We start from the raw sequence: 19,947 nt of genomic DNA on the forward strand, positions 1-19,947 counted from the left end.
AGGAGGGTGAGTGCTCACTAAACTTATCCTCCTGCTCTCATCAGAAGCTAGAATCACAAACAGTCAGTGTGCTTGCAGGTATGGTGTATGATTCTACACATAGTCAGAGACAGGAAGCAGACATCGTTTGATATTGTAAATGCAAGCTACAATATATGTAAACTTGAAAGTATTTTGTAAAAATAATAATAATAATTTTATTTCTCTAACGTCCTAGTGGATGCTGGGGACTCCATAAGGACCATGGGGAATAGACGGGCTCCGCAGGAGACTGGGCACTCTAAGAAAGATTTAGTACTATTGGTGTGCACTGGCTCCTCCCTCTATGCCCCTCCTCCAGACCTCAGTTAGAATCTGTGCCCGGCCAGAGCTGGGTGCTTTTAGTGGGCTCTCCTGAGCTTGCTAATAAGAAAGTATTTTAGTTAGGTTTTTTATTTTCAGAGAGCTTCTGCTGGCAACAGACTCTCTGCTACGTGGGACTGAGGGGAGAGAAGCAAACCTACTAACTGCGGCTAGGTTGCGCTTCTTAGGCTACTGGACACCATTAGCTCCAGAGGGTTCGAACACAGGATCTTAACCTTGGTCGTCCGTTCCCGGAGCCGCGCCGCCGTCCCCCTCGCAGAGCCAGAAGGCAGAAGCAAGAAGACATCGAAATCGGCGGCTGAAGACTCCTGTCTTCACATGAGGTAGCGCACAGCACTGCAGCTGTGCGCCATTGCTCCCACACTACCCGCACACTCCGGTAACTGTAGGGTGCAGGGCGCAGAGGGGAGGCGCCCTGGGCAGCAATTATGATACCTCTTGGCAAAAAGGCACATATATACAGCTGGGCACTGTATATATGTACGAGCCCCCGCCATTATTTTTACACAGAAGTGGGACAGAAGCCCGCCGCTGAGGGGGCGGGGCCTTCTTCCTCAGCACTCACCAGCGCCATTTTCTCTCTACAGCTCCGCTGAGAGGCAGCTCCCCAGGCTCTCCCCTGCAGTCTCGAGGTAGAAAAAGGGTAAAAAAGAGAGGGGGGGCACATAAATTTAGGCGCATTTATCATTATACAGCAGCTACTGGGTAAACACTAAGTTACTGTGTAATCCCTGGGTTATATAGCGCTGGGGTGTGTGCTGGCATACTCTCTCTCTGTCTCCCCAAAAGACCTTGTGGGGGTCCTGTCCTCATTTAGAGCATCCCCTGTGTGTGTGCGGTGTGTCGGTACGTTTGTCGACATGTTTGACGAGGAAGGATACGTGGAGGCAGAACAGGTGCAAATGAATGTGGTGTCGCGACGACGGTGCCGACACCTGATTGGATGGATATGTGGAAGGTGTTAAATGATAACGTGAACTCTTTGCATAAGAGGTTGGATAAAGCTGACGCATTGGGACAGTCAGGGTCTCAACCCATGTCTGATCCTACAGCTCAGAGGCCGTCAGGGTCTCAAAAGCGCCCACTATCCCAGATTGTTGACACAGATATCGACACGGATTCTGACTCCAGTGTCGATGGCGATGATGCAAAGTTGCAGCCTAAAATGACTAAAGCCATCCGCTACTTGATTATAGCAATGAAGGATGTATTGCACATATCGGAGGAAAACCCTGTCCCTGACAAGAGGGTTTATATGTTTGGGGAGAAAAAGCAAGAAGTGACTTTTCCCCCTTCACATGAATTAAACGAATTATGTGAAAAAGCGTGGGATTCTCCTGATAGGAAAGTGCTGATTTCCAAAAGATTACTTATGGCGTATCCTTTTCCGCCATCGGACAGGTTACGCTGGGAATCCTCCCCTAGGGTAGACAAAGCGTTGACACGCTTATCTAAGAAGGTGGCCCTGCCGTCACAGGATACGGCCGCCCTAAAGGATCCTGCGGATAGAAAGCAGGAAGGTATCCTGAAGTCTGTTTATACACATTCTGGTACTGTACTGAGGCCAGCAATTGCTTCGGCCTGGATGTGTAGTGCTGTGGCAGCATGGACAGATACTCTGTCTGAGGAGATAGATACACTGGACAGGGAGACTGTTTTACTGACCCTAGGACATATCAAAGACGCTGTCCTATATATGAGGGATGCCCAGAGGGACATTTGCCTGCTGGGCTCTAGAATAAATGCAATGTCGATTTCTGCCAGAAGGGTCCTGTGGACTCGGCAATGGACAGGTGATGCCGACTCTAAAAAACACATGGAGGTTTTACCTTACAAGGGTGAGGAATTGTTTGGGGACGGTCTCTCGGACCTAGTTTCCACAGCTACGGCTGGGAAGTCAAATTTTTTACCATATATTCCCTCACAGCCAAAGAAAGCACCGTATTACCAAATGCAGTCCTTTTGTTCGCAAAAAAGCAAGAAAGTCAGAGGTGCATCCTTTCTTGGCAGGGGTAGAGGAAAGAAGCTGCACCATGCAGCTAGTTCCCAGGAACAAAAGTCCTCCCCGGCTTCCACTAAATCCACCGCATGACTCTGGGGCTCCACAGGCGGAGCCAGGAGCGGTGGGGGCGCGTCTCCGAAATTTCAGCCATCAGTGGGTTCGCTCACGGGTGGATCCTTGGGCTATACAAATTGTGTCTCAGAGATGCAAGCTGGAATTCGAGGTGACGCCACCTCACCGTTACCTAAAATCGGCCCTGCCAGCTTCCCCCATGGAAAGGGAGGTAGTGTTAGCGGTGATTCGCAAGTTATATCTCCAGCAGGTGGTGGTAAAGGTTCCCCTCCTTCAACAGGGAAGGGGTTACTATTCCACTATGTTTGTGGTACCGAAACCGGATGGTTCGGTCAGACCCATTTTGAATTTAAAATCCCTGAACATTTATCTGAAGAAGTTCAAGTTCAAAATGGAATCGCTCAGAGCGGTCATTGCAAGCCTGGAAGAGGGGGATTTTATGGTGTCTCTGGACATCAAGGATGCTTACTTGCATGTCCCCATTTATCCACCTCACCAGGAGTACCTCAGGTTTGTGGTACAGGACTGTCATTACCAATTCCAGACGTTGCCGTTTGGCCTGTCCACGGTACCGAGGATTTTTACCAAGGTAATGGCGGAGATGATGGTGCTCCTTCGAAAGCAAGGAGTTACAATTATCCCATACTTGGACGGTCTCCTCATAAAGGCGAGGTCCAGGGAGCAGTTGCTGATCAGCGTAGCACACTCTCAGGAAGTGTTGCAACAGCACGGCTGGATTCTGAATATTCCAAAGTCGCAGCTGATTCCTACGACGCGTCTGCCCTTCTTGGGCATGATTCTGGACACAGACCAGAAGAAGGTGTTTCTCCCGGCGGAGAAGGCTCAGGAGCTCGTGACTCTGGTCAGAGACCTCCTAAAACCAAAACAGGTGTCGGTGCATCACTGCACGCGAGTCCTGGGAAATATGGTGGCGTCATACGAAGCCATTCCCTTCGGCAGGTTCCATGCGAGGATCTTTCAGTGGGATCTGTTGGACAAGTGGTCCGGATCGCATCTTCAGATGCATTGGCTGCTCACCCTATCCCCCAGAGCCAGGGTGTCTCTTCTGTGGTGGCTGCAGAGTGCTCACCTTCTCGAGGGCCGCAGGTTCGGCATACAGGACTGGGTCCTGGTGACCACGGATGCAAGCCTCCGAGGATGGGGGGCAGTCACTCAGGGAAGAAACTTCCAAGGGCTGTGGTCAAGTCAGGAGGCTTGTCTGCACATCAATATCCTGGAACTAAGGGCCATATACAACGCCCTGACTCAAGCGGAGCCTCTGCTTCGAAACCAACCAGTGCTGATTCAGTCAGACAACATCACTGCAGTGGCCCATGTAAACCGCCAGGGCGGCACAAGAAGCAGGGTGGCAATGGCGGAAGCCACCAGGATTCTTCGGTGGGCGGAGAAACACGTGCAAGCACTGTCAGCAGTGTTCATTCCGGGAGTGGACAACTGGGAAGCAGACACGACCTCCACCCGGGAGAGTGGGGACTTCATCGGGAAGTCTTCACGCAGATTGCAAATCGATGGGAACTGCCACAGGTGGACATGATGGCGTCCCGCCTCAACAAAAAGCTAAAAAGATATTGCGCCAGGTCAAGGGACCCTCAGGCGATAGCTGTAGACGCACTAGTAACACCGTGGGTGTTCCAGTCGGTCTATGTGTTTCCTCCTCTTCCTCTCATACCCAAGGTGCTGAGAATCGTAAGAAAAAGAGGAGTGAGAACAATACTCATTGTTCCGGATTGGCCAAGAAGGACTTGGTGCCCGGAACTGCAAGAAATGCTCACAGAGGACCCATGGCCTCTGCCTCTCAGACAGGACCTGTTGCAACAAGGGCCCTGTCTGTTCCAAGACTTACCGCGGCTGCGTTTGACGGCATGGCGGTTGAACGCCGGATCCTAGCGGAAAAAGGCATTCCGGATGAAGTTATTCCTACGCTGATAAAGGCTAGGAAGGACGTGACAGCAAAGCATTATCACCGTATATGGCGAAAATATGTTGCTTGGTGTGAGGCCAGGAAGGCCCCTACAGAGGAATTCCAGCTGGGCCGATTCCTGCACTTCCTACAGTCAGGAGTGACTATGGGCCTAAAATTAGGGTCCATAAAGGTCCAGATTTAGGCCCTATCCATTTTTTTTTCAAAAAGAACTGGCTTCACTTCCTGAGGTTCAGATGTTTGTTAAGGGAGTGCTGCATATTCAGCCCCCTTTTGTGCCACCAGTGGCACCTTGGGATCTTAACGTGGTGTTGGGTTTCCTGAAATCCCACTGGTTTGAGCCACTTAAGACCGTGGAGCTAAAGTATCTCACATGGAAAGTGGTCATGCTGTTGGCCTTAGCTTCGGCTAGGCGGGTGTCAGAATTGGCGGCTTTGTCATGTAAAAGCCCCTATCTGGTTTTCCATATGGACAGGGCAGAATTGCGGACTTGTCCGCAATTTCTGCCAAAGGTGGTGTCATCTTTTCATTTGAACCAACCTATTGTGGTGCCTGCGGCTACTCGTGACTTGGAGGACTCCAAGTTGCTGGACTTAGTCAGGGCTTTGAAGGTTTATGTAACCAAAACGGCTGGAGTCAGGAAGACTGACTCGCTGTTTATCTTGTATGCATTCAACAAGCTGGGTGCTCCTGCTTCAAAGCAAACTATTGCTCGCTGGATCTGTAACATGATTCAGCAGGCTCATTCTGCGGCTGGATTGCCGCATCCAAAATCAGTGAAAGCCCATTCCACAAGGAAGGTGGGCTCTTCTTGGGCGGCTGCCCGAGGGGTCTCGGCATTACAGCTTTGCCGAGCTGCTACTTGGTCGGGTTCAAACACATTTGCAAAATTCTACAAGTTTTATACCCTGGCTGAGGAGGACCTTGTGTTTGCTCATTCGGTGCTGCAGAGTCATCCGCAGTCTCCCGCTCGTTTGGGTGCTTTGGTATAATCCCCATGGTCCTTACGGAGTCCCCAGCATCCACTAGGACGTTAGAGAAAATAAGATTTTACTCACCGGTAAATCTATTTCTCGTAGTCCGTAGTGGATGCTGGGCGCCCGTCCCAAGTGCGGACTTTCTGCAATACGTGTATATAGTTTTTGCTTAATAAAGGGTTATGTTATGTTGGCATCCTTTGGTTGATGCTCTGTTGTTTGTTCATACTGTTAACTGGGTAAGTTTATCACAAGTTATACGGTGTGATTGGTGTGGCTGGTATGAGTCTTAACCTGGATTCCAAAATCCTTTCCTTGTAATGTCAGCTCTTCCGGGCACAGTTTCTTTAACTGAGGTCTGGAGGAGGAGCATAGAGGGAGGAGCCAGTGCACACCAGTAGTACTAAATCTTTCTTAGAGTGCCCAGTCTCCTGCGGAGCCCGTCTATTCCCCATGGTCCTTACGGAGTCCCCAGCGTCCACTACGGACTACGAGAAATAGATTTACCGGTGAGTAAAATCTTATTTTATATAGCACTTTCCTCCCACAGCACTGAAAGTCGCTTTACATAGCACATTGTATGGAGGCATAAGAATTACAGCAAGTTGAAAAAAAACAAACATACTGGAATAACTGAGAATAACTAAACCTAGAGAGCACAATAAGCATACTGGAGGGTAGGTGCAGTAATTTTGGGAAAAAACGTCTGTGAGTTATATATTTGGTAGATGCTAGATCCAATTGGCTAAAGGACCTCTGATGTCAAGGGGAGGAGCAAGGCCGGTGGGATAGCACTTTCATTATTCACGTCAACAACTACTCCCTTCAGTAGCCCGGTGGCAAGTGGAGTGAGCCACCGAGCCCGAAGCGTGGCAAGCTCACGAGGGTACATTTCGGGTCCCATGTTCTGACCTTCATCCTCCCCCTGATGACATCAGAGTTCCTTTAGCCAACTTGGATTTAGTCATAACCTTATATTTCTCTAACGTCCTAGTGGATGCTGGGGACTCCGAAAGGACCATGGGGAATAGCGGCTCCGCAGGAGACTGGGCACAAAGTAAAAGCTTTAGGACTAGCTGGTGTGCACTGGCTCCTCCCCCTATGACCCTCCTCCAAGCCTCAGTTAAGATTTTGTGCCCGAACGAGAAGGGTGCAATCTAGGTGGCTCTCCTGAGCTGCTTAGAGTAAAAGTTTAAATAGGTTTTTTTATTTTCAGTGAGACCTGCTGGCAACAGGCTCACTGCATCGAGGGACTAAGGGGAGAAGAAGCGAACTCACCTGCGTGCAGAGTGGATTGGGCTTCTTAGGCTACTGGACATTAGCTCCAGAGGGACGATCACAGGCCCAGCCATGGATGGGTCCCGGAGCCGCGCCGCCGGCCCCCTTACAGAGCCAGAAGAGTGAAGAGGTCCGGAAAATCGGCGGCAGAAGACGTCCTGTCTTCAATAAGGTAGCGCACAGCACCGCAGCTGTGCGCCATTGCTCTCAGCACACTTCACACTCCGGTCACTGAGGGTGCAGGGCGCTGGGGGGGCGCCCTGGGACGCAATGAAAATACCTTAAATGGCTAAAAATACATCACATATAGCTCCTGGGCTATATGGATGTATTTAACCCCTGCCAGTTTTCCACAAAAAAGCGGGAGAAAGGCCGCCGAAAAAGGGGCGGAGCCTATCTCCTCAGCACACAAGCGCCATTTTTTCCTCACAGCTCCGTTGGAGGAAGGCTCCCTGACTCTCCCCTGCAGTCCTGCACAACAGAAACAGGGTAAAACAAGAGAGGGGGGGGCACTAAATTGGCATATTAATATATACAGCAGCTATATTAGGGAAAAACATTTATATAAGGTTATCCCTGTATATATATAGCGCTCTGGTGTGTCCTGGCAAACTCTCCCTCTGTCTCCCCAAAGGGCTAGTGGGGTCCTGTCCTCTATCAGAGCATTCCCTGTGTGTGTGCTGTGTGTCGGTACGCTGTGTCGACATGTATGAGGAGGAAAATGGTGTGGAGGCGGAGCAATTGCCTGTGTTAGTGATGTCACCCCCTAGGGAGTCGACACCTGACTGGATGGTCTTATGGAAAGAATTACGTGATAGTGTCGGCACTTTACAAAAGACTGTTGACGACATGAGACAGCCGGCAAATCAGTTAATACCTGTACAGGCGTCTCAAACACCGTCAGGGGCTATAAAACGCCCGTTACCTCAGGTCGATACAGACACTGACACGGACACTGACTCCAGTGTCGACGGTGAGGAAACAAACGTATTTTCCAGTAGGGCCACACGTTACATGATCACGGCAATGAAGGAGGTTTTGAACATTTCTGATACTACAAGTACCACAAAAAAGGGTATTATGTGGGGTGTGAAAAAACTACCCGTAGTTTTTCCTGAATCAGATGAATTAAATGAGGTGTGTGATGAAGCGTGGGTTTCACCCGATAAAAAACTGCTAATTTCTAAAAAATTATTGGCATTATACCCTTTCCCACCAGAGGTTAGGGCGCGTTGGGAAACACCCCCTAGCGTAGATAAGGCGCTCACACGCTTATCAAAACAAGTGGCGTTACCGTCCCCTGATACGGCCGCCCTCAAGGAACCAGCTGATAGGAAGCTGGAAAATATCCTTAAAAGTATATACACACATACTGGTATTATACTGCGACCAGCAATCGCCTCAGCCTGGATGTGCAGTGCTGGGGTGGCTTGGTCGGATTCCCTGACTGAAAATATTGATACCCTGGACAGGGACAATATATTATTGACTATAGAGCATTTAAAGGATGCATTTCTATATATGCGAGATGCACAGAGGGATATTTGCACTCTGGCATCAAGAGTAAGTGCGATGTCCATTTCTGCCAGAAGAGGATTATGGACGCGACAGTGGTCAGGGGATGCGGATTCCAAACGGCATATGGAAGTATTGCCGTATAAAGGGGAGGAGTTATTTGGGGTCGGTCTATCGGACCTGGTGGCCACGGCAACGGCTGGAAAATCCACCTTTTTACCCCAAGTCACCTCGCAGCAGAAAAAGATACCGTCTTTTCAGGCTCAGTCCTTTCGTCCCCATAAGGGCAAGCGGGCAAAAGGCCACTCATATCTGCCCCGGGGCAGAGGAAGGGGAAAAAGACTGCAGCAAACAGCCTCTTCCCACGAACAGAAGCCCTCCCCCGCTTCTGCCAAGTCCTCAGCATGACGCTGGGGCCTTACAAGCGGACTCAGGCACGGTGGGGGCCCGTCTCAAGAATTTCAGCGCGCAGTGGGCACACTCGCAAGTGGACCCCTGGATCCTGCAGGTAGTATCTCAGGGGTACAAATTGGAATTCGAGACGTCTCCCCCTCGCCGGTTCCTGAAGTCTGCTTTACCAACGTCTCCCCCCGACAGGGAGGCGGTATTGGAAGCCATTCACGAGCTGTATTCCCAGCAGGTGATAATCAAGGTACCCCTCCTACAACAGGGAAAGGGGTATTATTCCACGCTGTTTGTGGTACCGAAGCCGGACGGCTCGGTGAGACCCATTTTAAATCTGAAATCCTTGAACACTTACATAAAAAGGTTCAAGTTCAAGATGGAGTCACTCAGAGCAGTGATAGCGAACCTGGAAGAAGGGGACTATATGGTGTCTCTGGACATCAAGGATGCTTACCTCCATGTCCCAATTTGCCCTTCTCACCAAGGGTACCTCAGGTTTGTGGTACAGAACTGTCACTACCAGTTTCAGACGCTGCCGTTTGGATTGTCCACGGCACCCCGGGTCTTTACCAAGGTAATGGCCGAAATGATGATTCTTCTTCGAAGAAAAGGCGTCTTAATTATCCCTTACTTGGACGATCTCCTGATAAGGGCAAGGTCCAGAGAACAGTTAGAGGTCGGAGTAGCACTATCTCAAGTAGTACTACGACAGCACGGATGGATTCTAAATATTCCAAAATCACAGCTGATTCCGACGACACGTCTGCTGTTCCTAGGGATGATTCTGGACACAGTACAGAAAAAGGTGTTTCTCCCGGAGGAGAAAGCCAAGGAGTTATCCGACCTAGTCAGGAACCTCCTAAGACCAGGCCAAGTGTCAGTACATCAATGCACAAGTGTCCTGGGAAAGATGGTGGCTTCTTACGAAGCGATTCCATTCGGCAGATTCCACGCAAGAACTTTTCAGTGGGATCTGCTGGACAAATGGTCCGGATCGCATCTTCAAATGCATCAGCGGATAACCCTGTCTCCAAGGACAAGGGTGTCTCTCCTGTGATGGTTACAGAGTGCTCATCTCCTAGAGGGCCGCAGATTCGGCATTCAGGATTGGGTCCTGGTGACCACGGATGCCAGCCTGAGAGGCTGGGGAGCAGTCACACAGGGAAGAAATTTCCAGGGCTTGTGGTCAAGCATGGAAACGTCACTTCACATAAATATCCTGGAACTAAGGGCCATTTACAATGCCCTAAGTCAGGCAAGACCTCTGCTTCAGGGTCAGCCGGTGTTGATCCAGTCGGACAACATCATGGCAGTCGCCCACGTAAACAGACAGGGCGGCACAAGAAGCAGGAGGGCAATGATGGAAGTGGCAAGGATTCTTCGCTGGGCGGAGAATCATGTGATAGCACTGTCAGCAGTGTTCATTCCGGGAGTGGACAACTGGGAAGCAGACTTCCTCAGCAGACACGATCTTCACCCGGGGGAGTGGGGACTTCACCCAGAAGTCTTCCACATGATTGTGAACCGTTGGGAAAAACCAAAGGGTGGACATGATGGCGTCCCGCCTCAACAAAAAACTGGACAGATATTGCGCCAGGTCAAGGGACCCTCAGGCAATAGCTGTGGACGCTCTGGTAACACCGTGGGTGTACCAGTCAGTGTATGTGTTCCCTCCTCTTCCTCTCATACCAAAAGTACTGAGAATCATAAGAAGGAGAGGAGTAAAGACTATACTCGTGGCTCCGGATTGGCCAAGAAGGACTTGGTACCCGGAAATTCAAGAGATGCTCACGGAAGACCCGTGGCCTCTACCTCTAAGAAAGGACCTGCTCCAGCAGGGACCATGTCTGTTCCAAGACTTACCGCGGCTGCGTTTGACGGCACGGCGGTTGAACGCCGGATCCTGAAGGAAAAAGGCATTCCGGATGAAGTCATCCCTACCCTGATCAAAGCCAGGAAGGATGTAACCATACAACATTATCACCGTATTGGCGTAAATATGTTGCGTGGTGCGAGGCCAGGAAGGCCCCTACAGAGGAATTTCAACTGGGTCGTTTCCTGCATTTCCTGCAAACAGGACTGTCTATGGGCCTCAAATTAGGGTCCATTAAGGTTCAAATTTCGGCCCTGTCAATATTCTTCCAAAAAGAACTAGCTTCTGTTCCTGAAGTTCAGACGTTTGTCAAGGGAGTACTGCATATACAGCCTCCTTTTGTGCCTCCAGTGGCACCTTGGGATCTCAATGTAGTTTTGGGATTCCTAAAATCACATTGGTTTGAACCACTCACCACTGTGGACTTAAAATATCTCACATGGAAAGTGGTAATGCTGTTAGCCCTGGCTTCAGCCAGGCGTGTCTCAGAATTGGCGGCTTTATCCTATAAAAGCCCTTACCTAATTTTTCATACGGACAGGGCAGAATTGAGGACTCGTCCTCAATTTCTTCCTAAGGTGGTTTCAGCATTTCACTTAAACCAGCCTATTGTGGTGCCTGCGGCTACTAGGGACTTGGAGGATTCCAAGTTGCTGGACGTAGTCAGGGCCCTGAAAATATATGTTTCCAGGACGGCTGGAGTCAGAAAATCTGATTCGCTGTTTATCCTGTATGCACCCAGCAAGCTGGGTGCTCCTGCTTCTAAGCAGACGATTGCTCGTTTGGATTTGTAGTACAATTCAGCTTGCACATTCTGTGGCAGGCCTGCCACAGCAAAAATCTGTAAAAGCCCATTCCACACGGAAAGGGGCTCATCTTGGGCGGCTGCCCGAGGGGTCTCGGCTTTACAACTTTGCCGAGCAGCTACTTGGTCAGGGGCAAACACGTTTGCTAAATTCTACAAATTTGATACCCTGGCTGAGGAGGACCTGGAGTTCTCTCATTCGGTGCTGCAGAGTCATCCGCACTCTCCCGCCCGTTTGGGAGCTTTGGTATAATCCCCATGGTCCTTTCGGAGTCCCCAGCATCCACTAGGACGTTAGAGAAAATAAGAATTTACTTACCGATAATTCTATTTCTCATAGTCCGTAGTGGATGCTGGGCGCCCATCCCAAGTGCGGATTGTCTGCATTACTTGTACATAGTTATTGTTACAAAAATCGGGTTATTGTTGTTGTGAGCCATTTTTTCAGAGGCTCCTTCTGTTATCATGCTGTTAACTGGGTTCAGATCACAAGTTGTACGGTGTGATTGGTGTGGCTGGTATGAGTCTTACCCGGGATTCAAAATCCTTCCTTATTGTGTACGCTCGTCCGGGCACAGTATCCTAACTGAGGCTTGGAGGAGGGTCATAGGGGGAGGAGCCAGTGCACACCAGCTAGTCCTAAAGCTTTTACTTTGTGCCCAGTCTCCTGCGGAGCCGCTATTCCCCATGGTCCTTTCGGAGTCCCCAGCATCCACTACGGACTATGAGAAATAGAATTATCGGTAAGTAAATTCTTATTATTCCACCCATGAAAGGTATCAGGTGAGGCAACCATCTTGCGCGCAATACGTCTGATTACCCTGGGTGGAATAGGTCACGCCCAGAAGAGATGACACCAAATGGATGGTTGCAGCGTCCTAACGTTAACGCTATGCCACATTTTGCTAGATTTTACACAAGGTCACTTCATGGAGAAATGCTAGATCAGTGGGAACTTTTAGGTGTTGATGTAGATATAGCAGAAGTAATGTTTACATATAGATTTTAATTCTTAATTTTAAATTCTAGAAATAAATCTGCCTTCAAACTCACAAACGAGCAGCAGCATATAATTAACCATGATATCAAATGCGGACAAGTTGTAAAAATTATGGCTTTTGCAGGTAAGAAAATTATAAAAGTTTATCAGTTTTGGTATTTAAAGTACCAAGTTATTTACAATGATAAAGCATTATAATAGATCCAAACCCATTTTTGTTTTCATTTCCTCACTTTACACTTAATTACTCTTCTTCTTCTTCTTTTTTTTTTTTTTTTGTATGACCCCTTATACCAGAGGTTCTCAAACTCGGTCCTCGGGGGCACACACAGTGCATGTTTTGCAGGTAACCCAGCAGGTGCACAGGTGTATTAATTACTCACTGACACATTTAAAAGGTCCACAGGTGGAGCTAATTATTTCACTTGCGATTCTGTGAGGAGACCTGCAAAACATGCACTGTGTGGGCCCCCGAGGACCGAGTTTGAGAACCTCTGCCTTATACAATATTGTATTTCAATGAAACCTATTAGACGGAGTTTGACACTATCTTTTCTCACATTTTACGACACCGTATATACCCTGACAGTATTTCAGTTTTTTATTTGTTTTTACTGTCATCCAGGTTTTTCATTCTTTTTTTTTTATTGCTGCAGTTGTGTTGTACAGTATGTAGTAGCACTAGAATAGCAACAACATAATATTACTATAAGATAAAGCAAATGGGAAGTCCATCAATTGTAGAAGTAAACTGTTTAACAAAGTAATAATGAGTTACCACTATTACTTGAAATGTATTTTATTTTATACCCTCCAGGTTTGACACCAATTTTCAAAATGTTAAATTATGTTTTCAATGTAGTAGTAATTTATAATACTCTATAACAATGCATTTTTAATTTATGGATTATTTACTCATACTATAACATGTTGATATTGTTTTTTGTCAAAAGTGAAGCGACCTTAACCATATCACGACTGCAGAGCTTTTGCAATTCAAATTTGTATTACATCGATATTAACGTTAATGGTAACAATTATTGCAATAATATTAGAATGGTAGCAACAATATCTTTAAAATTATTTCTAAATAAATTGAGTGTCAAATGCAGATAAAGTATATACAGAAGCAGTGCTGTGCGCAAGTGTATAATAAAATGGAAAGCCAATAGACAAGTGTACTGCACTTAACATAAAATGACAATTATAAAACACAGGAAACATGCATTCCTATTACAAAAAAAGTCCTGTTAGTAGAATTCCAACAGATAAGTGGCAATGTTGATAGTAAAGTCAGTTTCTTAATAGAGACAAATAACCATTTAAGGGTTAATCAACCCTTTGTTATTCCATTGCGGGGTCATGAAGGGACAGTTTTGGACTACAATACTCCCAAATCGACAGGAAGAAGCACAGGTTTGGAGGGAGGCTTGAAAAGGGGGGGCGGTGTCTGGGGAGCATCTAGTAAAGTGAGTAGAGGAGTGAAAATTGACAAGGTGAGCCTCAATGTAGACCCAGTCTCTGGTTTGAGGATTAACGTGCACAAGAACCGCTTAGGTGAAATGGGTTGCCAAGTAATATTTGTGAAAATTTGGGAAGCCTAGACCGCTGCCTCTAGTACGGTGGCACAATACTCGAAAGCTTACTATAGGCCTTCTGCTTGACCATATAAATCTGCACAATAAACGGTGAATGGACTCTAACTGGGAATGTATGAAAAAGATATAGAAGTATCGAAAGGACATTAATTTTAATGGCATTGATGCTGCCAATCCAAGATATGAAATAAGTTCACCAAGAGCCGAGGTCACGACGAGCTTTCTCCAAGAGGGGTGGGGTGGGGTAATGAGTATGCCAGCGGAAGCCAAAGGTATTTTACAACTGGAGTAGTGTGTTGGGTTCAATGTGCAGAGGGAGTTTTATCTGAGTTAATCTTAAAGTTAGACAGTTGACCAGGCGCAAATTTCATCAAAGACCACAGGAAGAGAAGAAATAGGTCAGGTTATAGTGAGCATAACATAGCTTCTTTATGGCTTGTCGGGAAATTTGAATGCTAAATACATTAGGATTACAACGCAGTCTAGCAGCAAGGGGTTTTCATAATAGATGCATACATTTCTAAAGCTGGGCATATAGTATGCAAGTGGATTTTTTTCTTTCAAACTGTACAGAGTTATCTAATACTCAGATAAAATTCATAATTAGCTGTATACAGTACACATTGTACAGAAATTATTTCTGGAATGATGGCCAGTTCTATACTCAAGTGAAGGGAACCACAATGGGTTCCTCCTTCGCACCTAGCTATGCTAACCTCTTTGTGGCTAGGTCGGAGGAGGAAAAAATTTGGAACAACAACCCGTTCGGAAAACACATTGTGATATAGAAAAGGTTTATAGACGACCTGCTGTTTGTATGGAGTGGCCCACAACAAACCTTAACAGAGTTTCAGAAATATATGGAGGACAATACATATGGTTTGGAATTTACTTCGACTGTGAGCAAAGAAATGGTGGTATACCTGGATCTGGAGATTTTTTTTACAGGATAAGGAGGTTTGCACAAGAAATCATATAAAAGAGTGCAGTGGCAACAATATGCTTAGCCAAACAAGTAACCATCATGCAAATTGGCTTCGAAATATTCCAAACGGTCAATTCAGAAGACTAAGAAGAAATTGTACTTATCAAGAAACATATCAGCAACAAAGTCAAATTATGAAAAATAAATTTGTGGAGAGAGGATATAAAGACACAATTTTGCAGAAGGAAATTGACCATATTTCATCCCTGGATAGAAAAACCATGATTCAATATAGACCGAGAACGAACGATAATGATTTCAGTACTGTTTTTGTCACAACATTCAATAGCCAACATCAACATTTTGAATCTATATTACAGAAACATTGGCATGTTTTACAATTAGACAAACAACTGGCCCCGTACATAAAGGAGAAACCACAAATCATATATTAAAAAGCTGAAACAGAACCTTGTAAAAAGTTATGTACAAACAGAAATACATAACCGAATTGAGGAAAAGGGCAGTTTCCATTGTTTAAACTGTCGAGCCTGTAAGATAACAAAAAATAACTCTATGAAACCTATAACAGAATTTGGGTCAAACACAACAAAGAAAACTTACAAAAATAAAAGAAAGAATTACTTGTGAGTCAGAGGGAATTATTTATCTTCTACAATGCCCACATGTATATCAGTATATTGGACAGACGAAACGGAAATTACGAATAAGGATCGCTGAACATATATACAATATACAAAAAGGACTGGAGACTATAGTGTCTCCAAGCATTAAAAAGACGGGCCCTCATTCCGAGTTGTTCGCTCGCTAGCTGCTTTTAGCAGCAGTGCACACGCTAGGCCGCCGCCCTCTGGGAGTGTATCTTAACTTAGCAGAATAGCGAACGAAAGGTTAGCAGAATTGCTACTAAATAATTCCTTGCAGTTTCTGAGTAGCTCCAGACCTACTCCTAGATTGCGATCACTTCAGTCCGTTTAGTTCCTGCTTTGACGTCACAAACATGCCCTGCGTTTGGCCAGCCACTCCCCCGTTTCTGCAGCCACTCCTGTGTTTTTACCTGGCACGCCTGCGTTTTTTAGCACACTCCCTGAAAACGGCCAGTTTCCGCCCAGAAACACCCACTTCCTGTCAATCACACTAGGCGTATTTTCCACCTAATCGCTCCGTTGCGAAAAACGGCAACGAGCGAACAACTCGGAATGACCACCACTGTCACAATAAAGATTCATCTAGCCTGAAATTTATAGGCCTAAAGAAAGTACAAAATAATTGGGGAGGAGATATAAGCATGGAACTCAGAAGAAAAGAGACAAAATGGATTTATTTTATGCAAACTTTACAATGTGAGGGATTAAATATAGGAAATTGATATAAACGCCTTTTTGATAGATCATTAAACTTAATTTATACTTTTATAATATAACCCTTATAGTACATAAATTAAATATTGAACACCATAGCACACTAATTAAAATAATATAATTATTGTTTTACTGCGCTCTATATGTTTTTATAGGCACACGGTTGCCACTGTTTGTTAAAAACATCCGTTTTAACATTTTCTGTTTTATGTGAGAAGTTTTTTAAATATAAAAAGGAGACCAGTTTAAAAATTAGAATCCTAGTTAAAGGGCGTCTCAGCCCGAAACGCATTGGAGAGACTACTGTGATTGAGGAGAGGACAGCAAAAATGACAATTACGCCAGCATTCAATAAAAGCTGCTAGCCGCATTGGGGAAACCAAGCCAGAGCTGGATACGGAGGAGAACGGGAGCCGCTGTAGCGGGCGCCGCAGCTGTGAAGGCTGATTAATATCATACCACTGAAGCCGGCAATACAGGTAGGGTCAGCAGGGAAAGTTTACTATGCACCAGTTATTGGAGGCTTAAACCGGACCATCGGAATCCCCTGGCACACCATAATAGAGAACACTCGATCCTTTTAAATAATCATAAAAGAGCTGTATACATTATAATAATAATTTCCTCTCTTTACAGGTATGAGCGTTCTTTTACATAATCAAGCGCTCCTCTCCATTATTTTAGATTGTTAATATTATTACGGAGCTGCTGAAACACATATAGGGTGAGATTCAAATGATATATCACGCCCAATTTCCTTTCTAAATGCTCTCCGTCATCGCGCATATTGCGACCATAGTAATCAGGTTTAGCTGTGTAAAGGGTTGGGTGCATGGCTACTTCGGGGGTAGTGAGCTGAAATAATGATACAACATCCCTTAGGGCAGAAACAGAATGGGTGTGGAAAGGGGTGAAAAGAATTGAATCCCGCCCATAGGCCCTCATTCCGAGTTGTTCGCTCGGTAAAAATCTTCGCATCGCAGCGATTTTCCGCTTAATGCGCATGCGCAATGTCCGCACTGCGACTGCGCCAAGTATATTTGCTATGCACTTAGTAATTTTACTCACGGCTTTTTCATCGGTCTGGCGATCGTAATGTGATTGACAGCAAATGGGTGTTTCTGGGCGGAAACAGGCCGTTTTATGGGCGTGTGGGAAAAAACGCTACCGTTTCCGGAAAAAACGCAGGAGTGGCCGGAGAAACGGAGGAGTGTCTGGGCGAACGCTGGGAGTGTTTGTGACGTCAAACCAGGAACGACAAGCACTGAACTGATCGCAGATGCCGAGTAAGTCTGAAACTACTCAGAAACTGCTACGAGGTGTGTAATCGCAATATTGCGAATACATCGTTCGCAATTTTACTATGCTAAGATTCACTCCCAGTAGGCGTAGGCTTAGCGTGTGCAAAGCTGCTAAAAACGGCTTGCGAGCGAACAACTCGGAATGACCCCCATAGCGCGGTATTATTATTTTAATCTGATACAGTATACAATTATCCAATATTAGTGGATCGGTCTATAATTGTACAGTGTATGCGGGTGACTGATCTGCAAATATCAATCAGTCGTACATGCTGGATCGTCCACCATGTCCATCTGATGCAATATTTTATACATTTAAAGTCATAGGACAAGTATGTGCACCACCGTGGTAAACCAACATACATTTCCCCTGTTCCCACGCATGAGAAGGAACGGGGAAAAGTTTCCTCCCCAGGAATTGAATGCATATATCGGGTACCATACCGTGTGAGGGTGTCAGGCTGCCTTATAAAATGCCTGCCAGTCTGACTGGCATGCCCATCATAACCAGGTGGTACAGAGGTCTGATTAAGCTTCACAAAATGTTCCACGTTCACCCTGCTGATGTTAGCTCTCATCTGGTACCCCTGCTAATATTTGTTGGGAATGTCAAATACAGCATATTGGCAAACTGCCATATAAGGTTTCTAAAAGCTTTGTGGGGATTGAAGTGTTTTCTGATTTATGTTTCAGCCTCTTTATTATTTTTGTACATTGAGATGGGCGTATCAATAAAATTATGGAAACATTTGTCGGTGATGGATAAATAATCAGAATCTGTAGCCACTTTTTTCTGGCTAGATTATAAGGAATCAAACATCATCTGCAGCCTGCATCAATTGTGACAAGCACTCTGTTCCAGTACAATCTGCAGTATGCCTCAATTGCACTAATCTACATCATTATAAGGTGTCTGCCTTTAGTGCATTCTTGCCTACTTTTGAAGTTGTCTCTCAGGTAGAAGCCTGGAGAGGAGATGCAGGTGGGCTCTGATGGAGGTGTGGCCAGACTATTTGCATCATTAGGCCCCACCCCTCATTGCAAAATGCAGCAAATTACGCATATTTGGGTAAGGAGTGGGGCCAGAATGACGCGATTACCAGAGAATCACGTCACTAGACCATGTCCAGGTATTATTTTCCTCACTCTGCCCACTTCACTGGATAGTGGGCGGGATCAGGGAGGCATGATGACTCTTCCAGGGGAGCAGAAAATTGGGAGAATAGGCAAATATGCTTTAGTGTACATACTATGCCAGCAGCAGTCTGCCTCCACCGTACTACCTATAGTCCAACGCTCCTGCATATTGATTTTTGACAGTAATCTGTCATGCTTCCGGCACTCACAGTATTGCCCTGAATATAGCAAGCCTATATTTAATGGTGCAGTGACTGTAAATTTGACCCTAGGTCTTTCAGAGATTCCAGAGTCCTAGCATTCCTTCAGGCAGGAATGGACAAAGGTCTACGGTTTGCTTTCTTGAGAGTGCAGGTGTAAGCATTGACTGTATGGTTCCAAAATAAATTTTCTAACTTACAGGATGTTCGCACTTTCATCCAACCTCCCACTGTTCCTCCTGCAGTGCTTTGGGATTTAAGTTTAGTCCTAAAAGTGCTTCAAGTTGCTCCATTTGAACCACTAAAGTAAGTGGATCTTAAATGGTTGACAGCTAAAGCTCTTTCTACTGGCTATTGCTTCAGCTAGAAGAGTTTCAGATTTAGGGGCATTATTATGTCGCCCTCCTTTTCTGATTTTTCATCCAGATAGAGTGGTTCTCAGAAACAAATCTGGTTATCTTCCTAAGGTGGTGTCTAAATTCCACCTTAACGAAGAAATTGTTGTCCCAGCCTTCCAAGGGCTGGACCTTTCTGCAGGAGATGCATCATTGGACGTAGTCCGTCTCTTAAGGATCTACGTGGATCGTACCAGTGCCATCAGAAAGACAGATTCTCTCTTTGTTCTCTACGGATTTCACAAGAGAGGATGGCCTGCTGACAAGCAGACACTGGCGAGGTGGCTTCCGATGACGATTTCAGAAGCATATGCTCAAGGTGATCTCCCTGTTCCGGCTACTGTCTCTGCTCACTCTACTTGTAAGGTAGGTCCATCATGGGCAGCACAACATGGTGCTTCAGCTGAACAGATATGTAAGGCAGCCACATGGGGGTATATGCAATTAGCGGCGAATCGCGGCACATTATCGGCCGTTTCTCTGACGTCCTAGTGGATGCTGGGAACTCCGAAAGGACCATGGGGAATAGCGGCTCCGCAGGAGACTGGGCACAACTAAAGAAAGCTTTTAGGTCACCTGGTGTGCACTGGCTCCTCCCACTATGACCCTCCTCCAAGCCTCAGTTAGATTTTGTGCCCGGCCGAGGTTGGATGCACACTAGGGGCTCTCCTGAGTTTCTAAAAAGAAAGTATATAATTAGGTTTTTTATTTTACAGTGAGACCTGCTGGCAACAGGCTCACTGCAGCGAGGGACTAAGGGGAGAAGAAGCGAACCTA

General features: G+C 46.3%; 1 protein-coding gene across 2 annotated transcripts in view; it reads left to right on the top strand.

Moving 5' to 3' along the window:
- FBH1 (F-box DNA helicase 1) overlaps positions 1 to 19,947 on the top strand; it is a 201,807-nt gene that overhangs the window by 35,756 nt on the left and 146,104 nt on the right. For both annotated transcript variants that reach the window (XM_063926789.1, XM_063926790.1), the window contains exon 8: positions 12,262 to 12,356. In XM_063926789.1, the coding sequence (XP_063782859.1) occupies positions 12,262 to 12,356 (95 nt within the window). The remainder of the gene's footprint in view (positions 1 to 12,261; positions 12,357 to 19,947) is intronic.

This window comes from Pseudophryne corroboree, chromosome 6, assembly GCF_028390025.1.
Source record: "Pseudophryne corroboree isolate aPseCor3 chromosome 6, aPseCor3.hap2, whole genome shotgun sequence".
Taxonomy (NCBI): Eukaryota; Metazoa; Chordata; class Amphibia; order Anura; family Myobatrachidae; genus Pseudophryne; species Pseudophryne corroboree.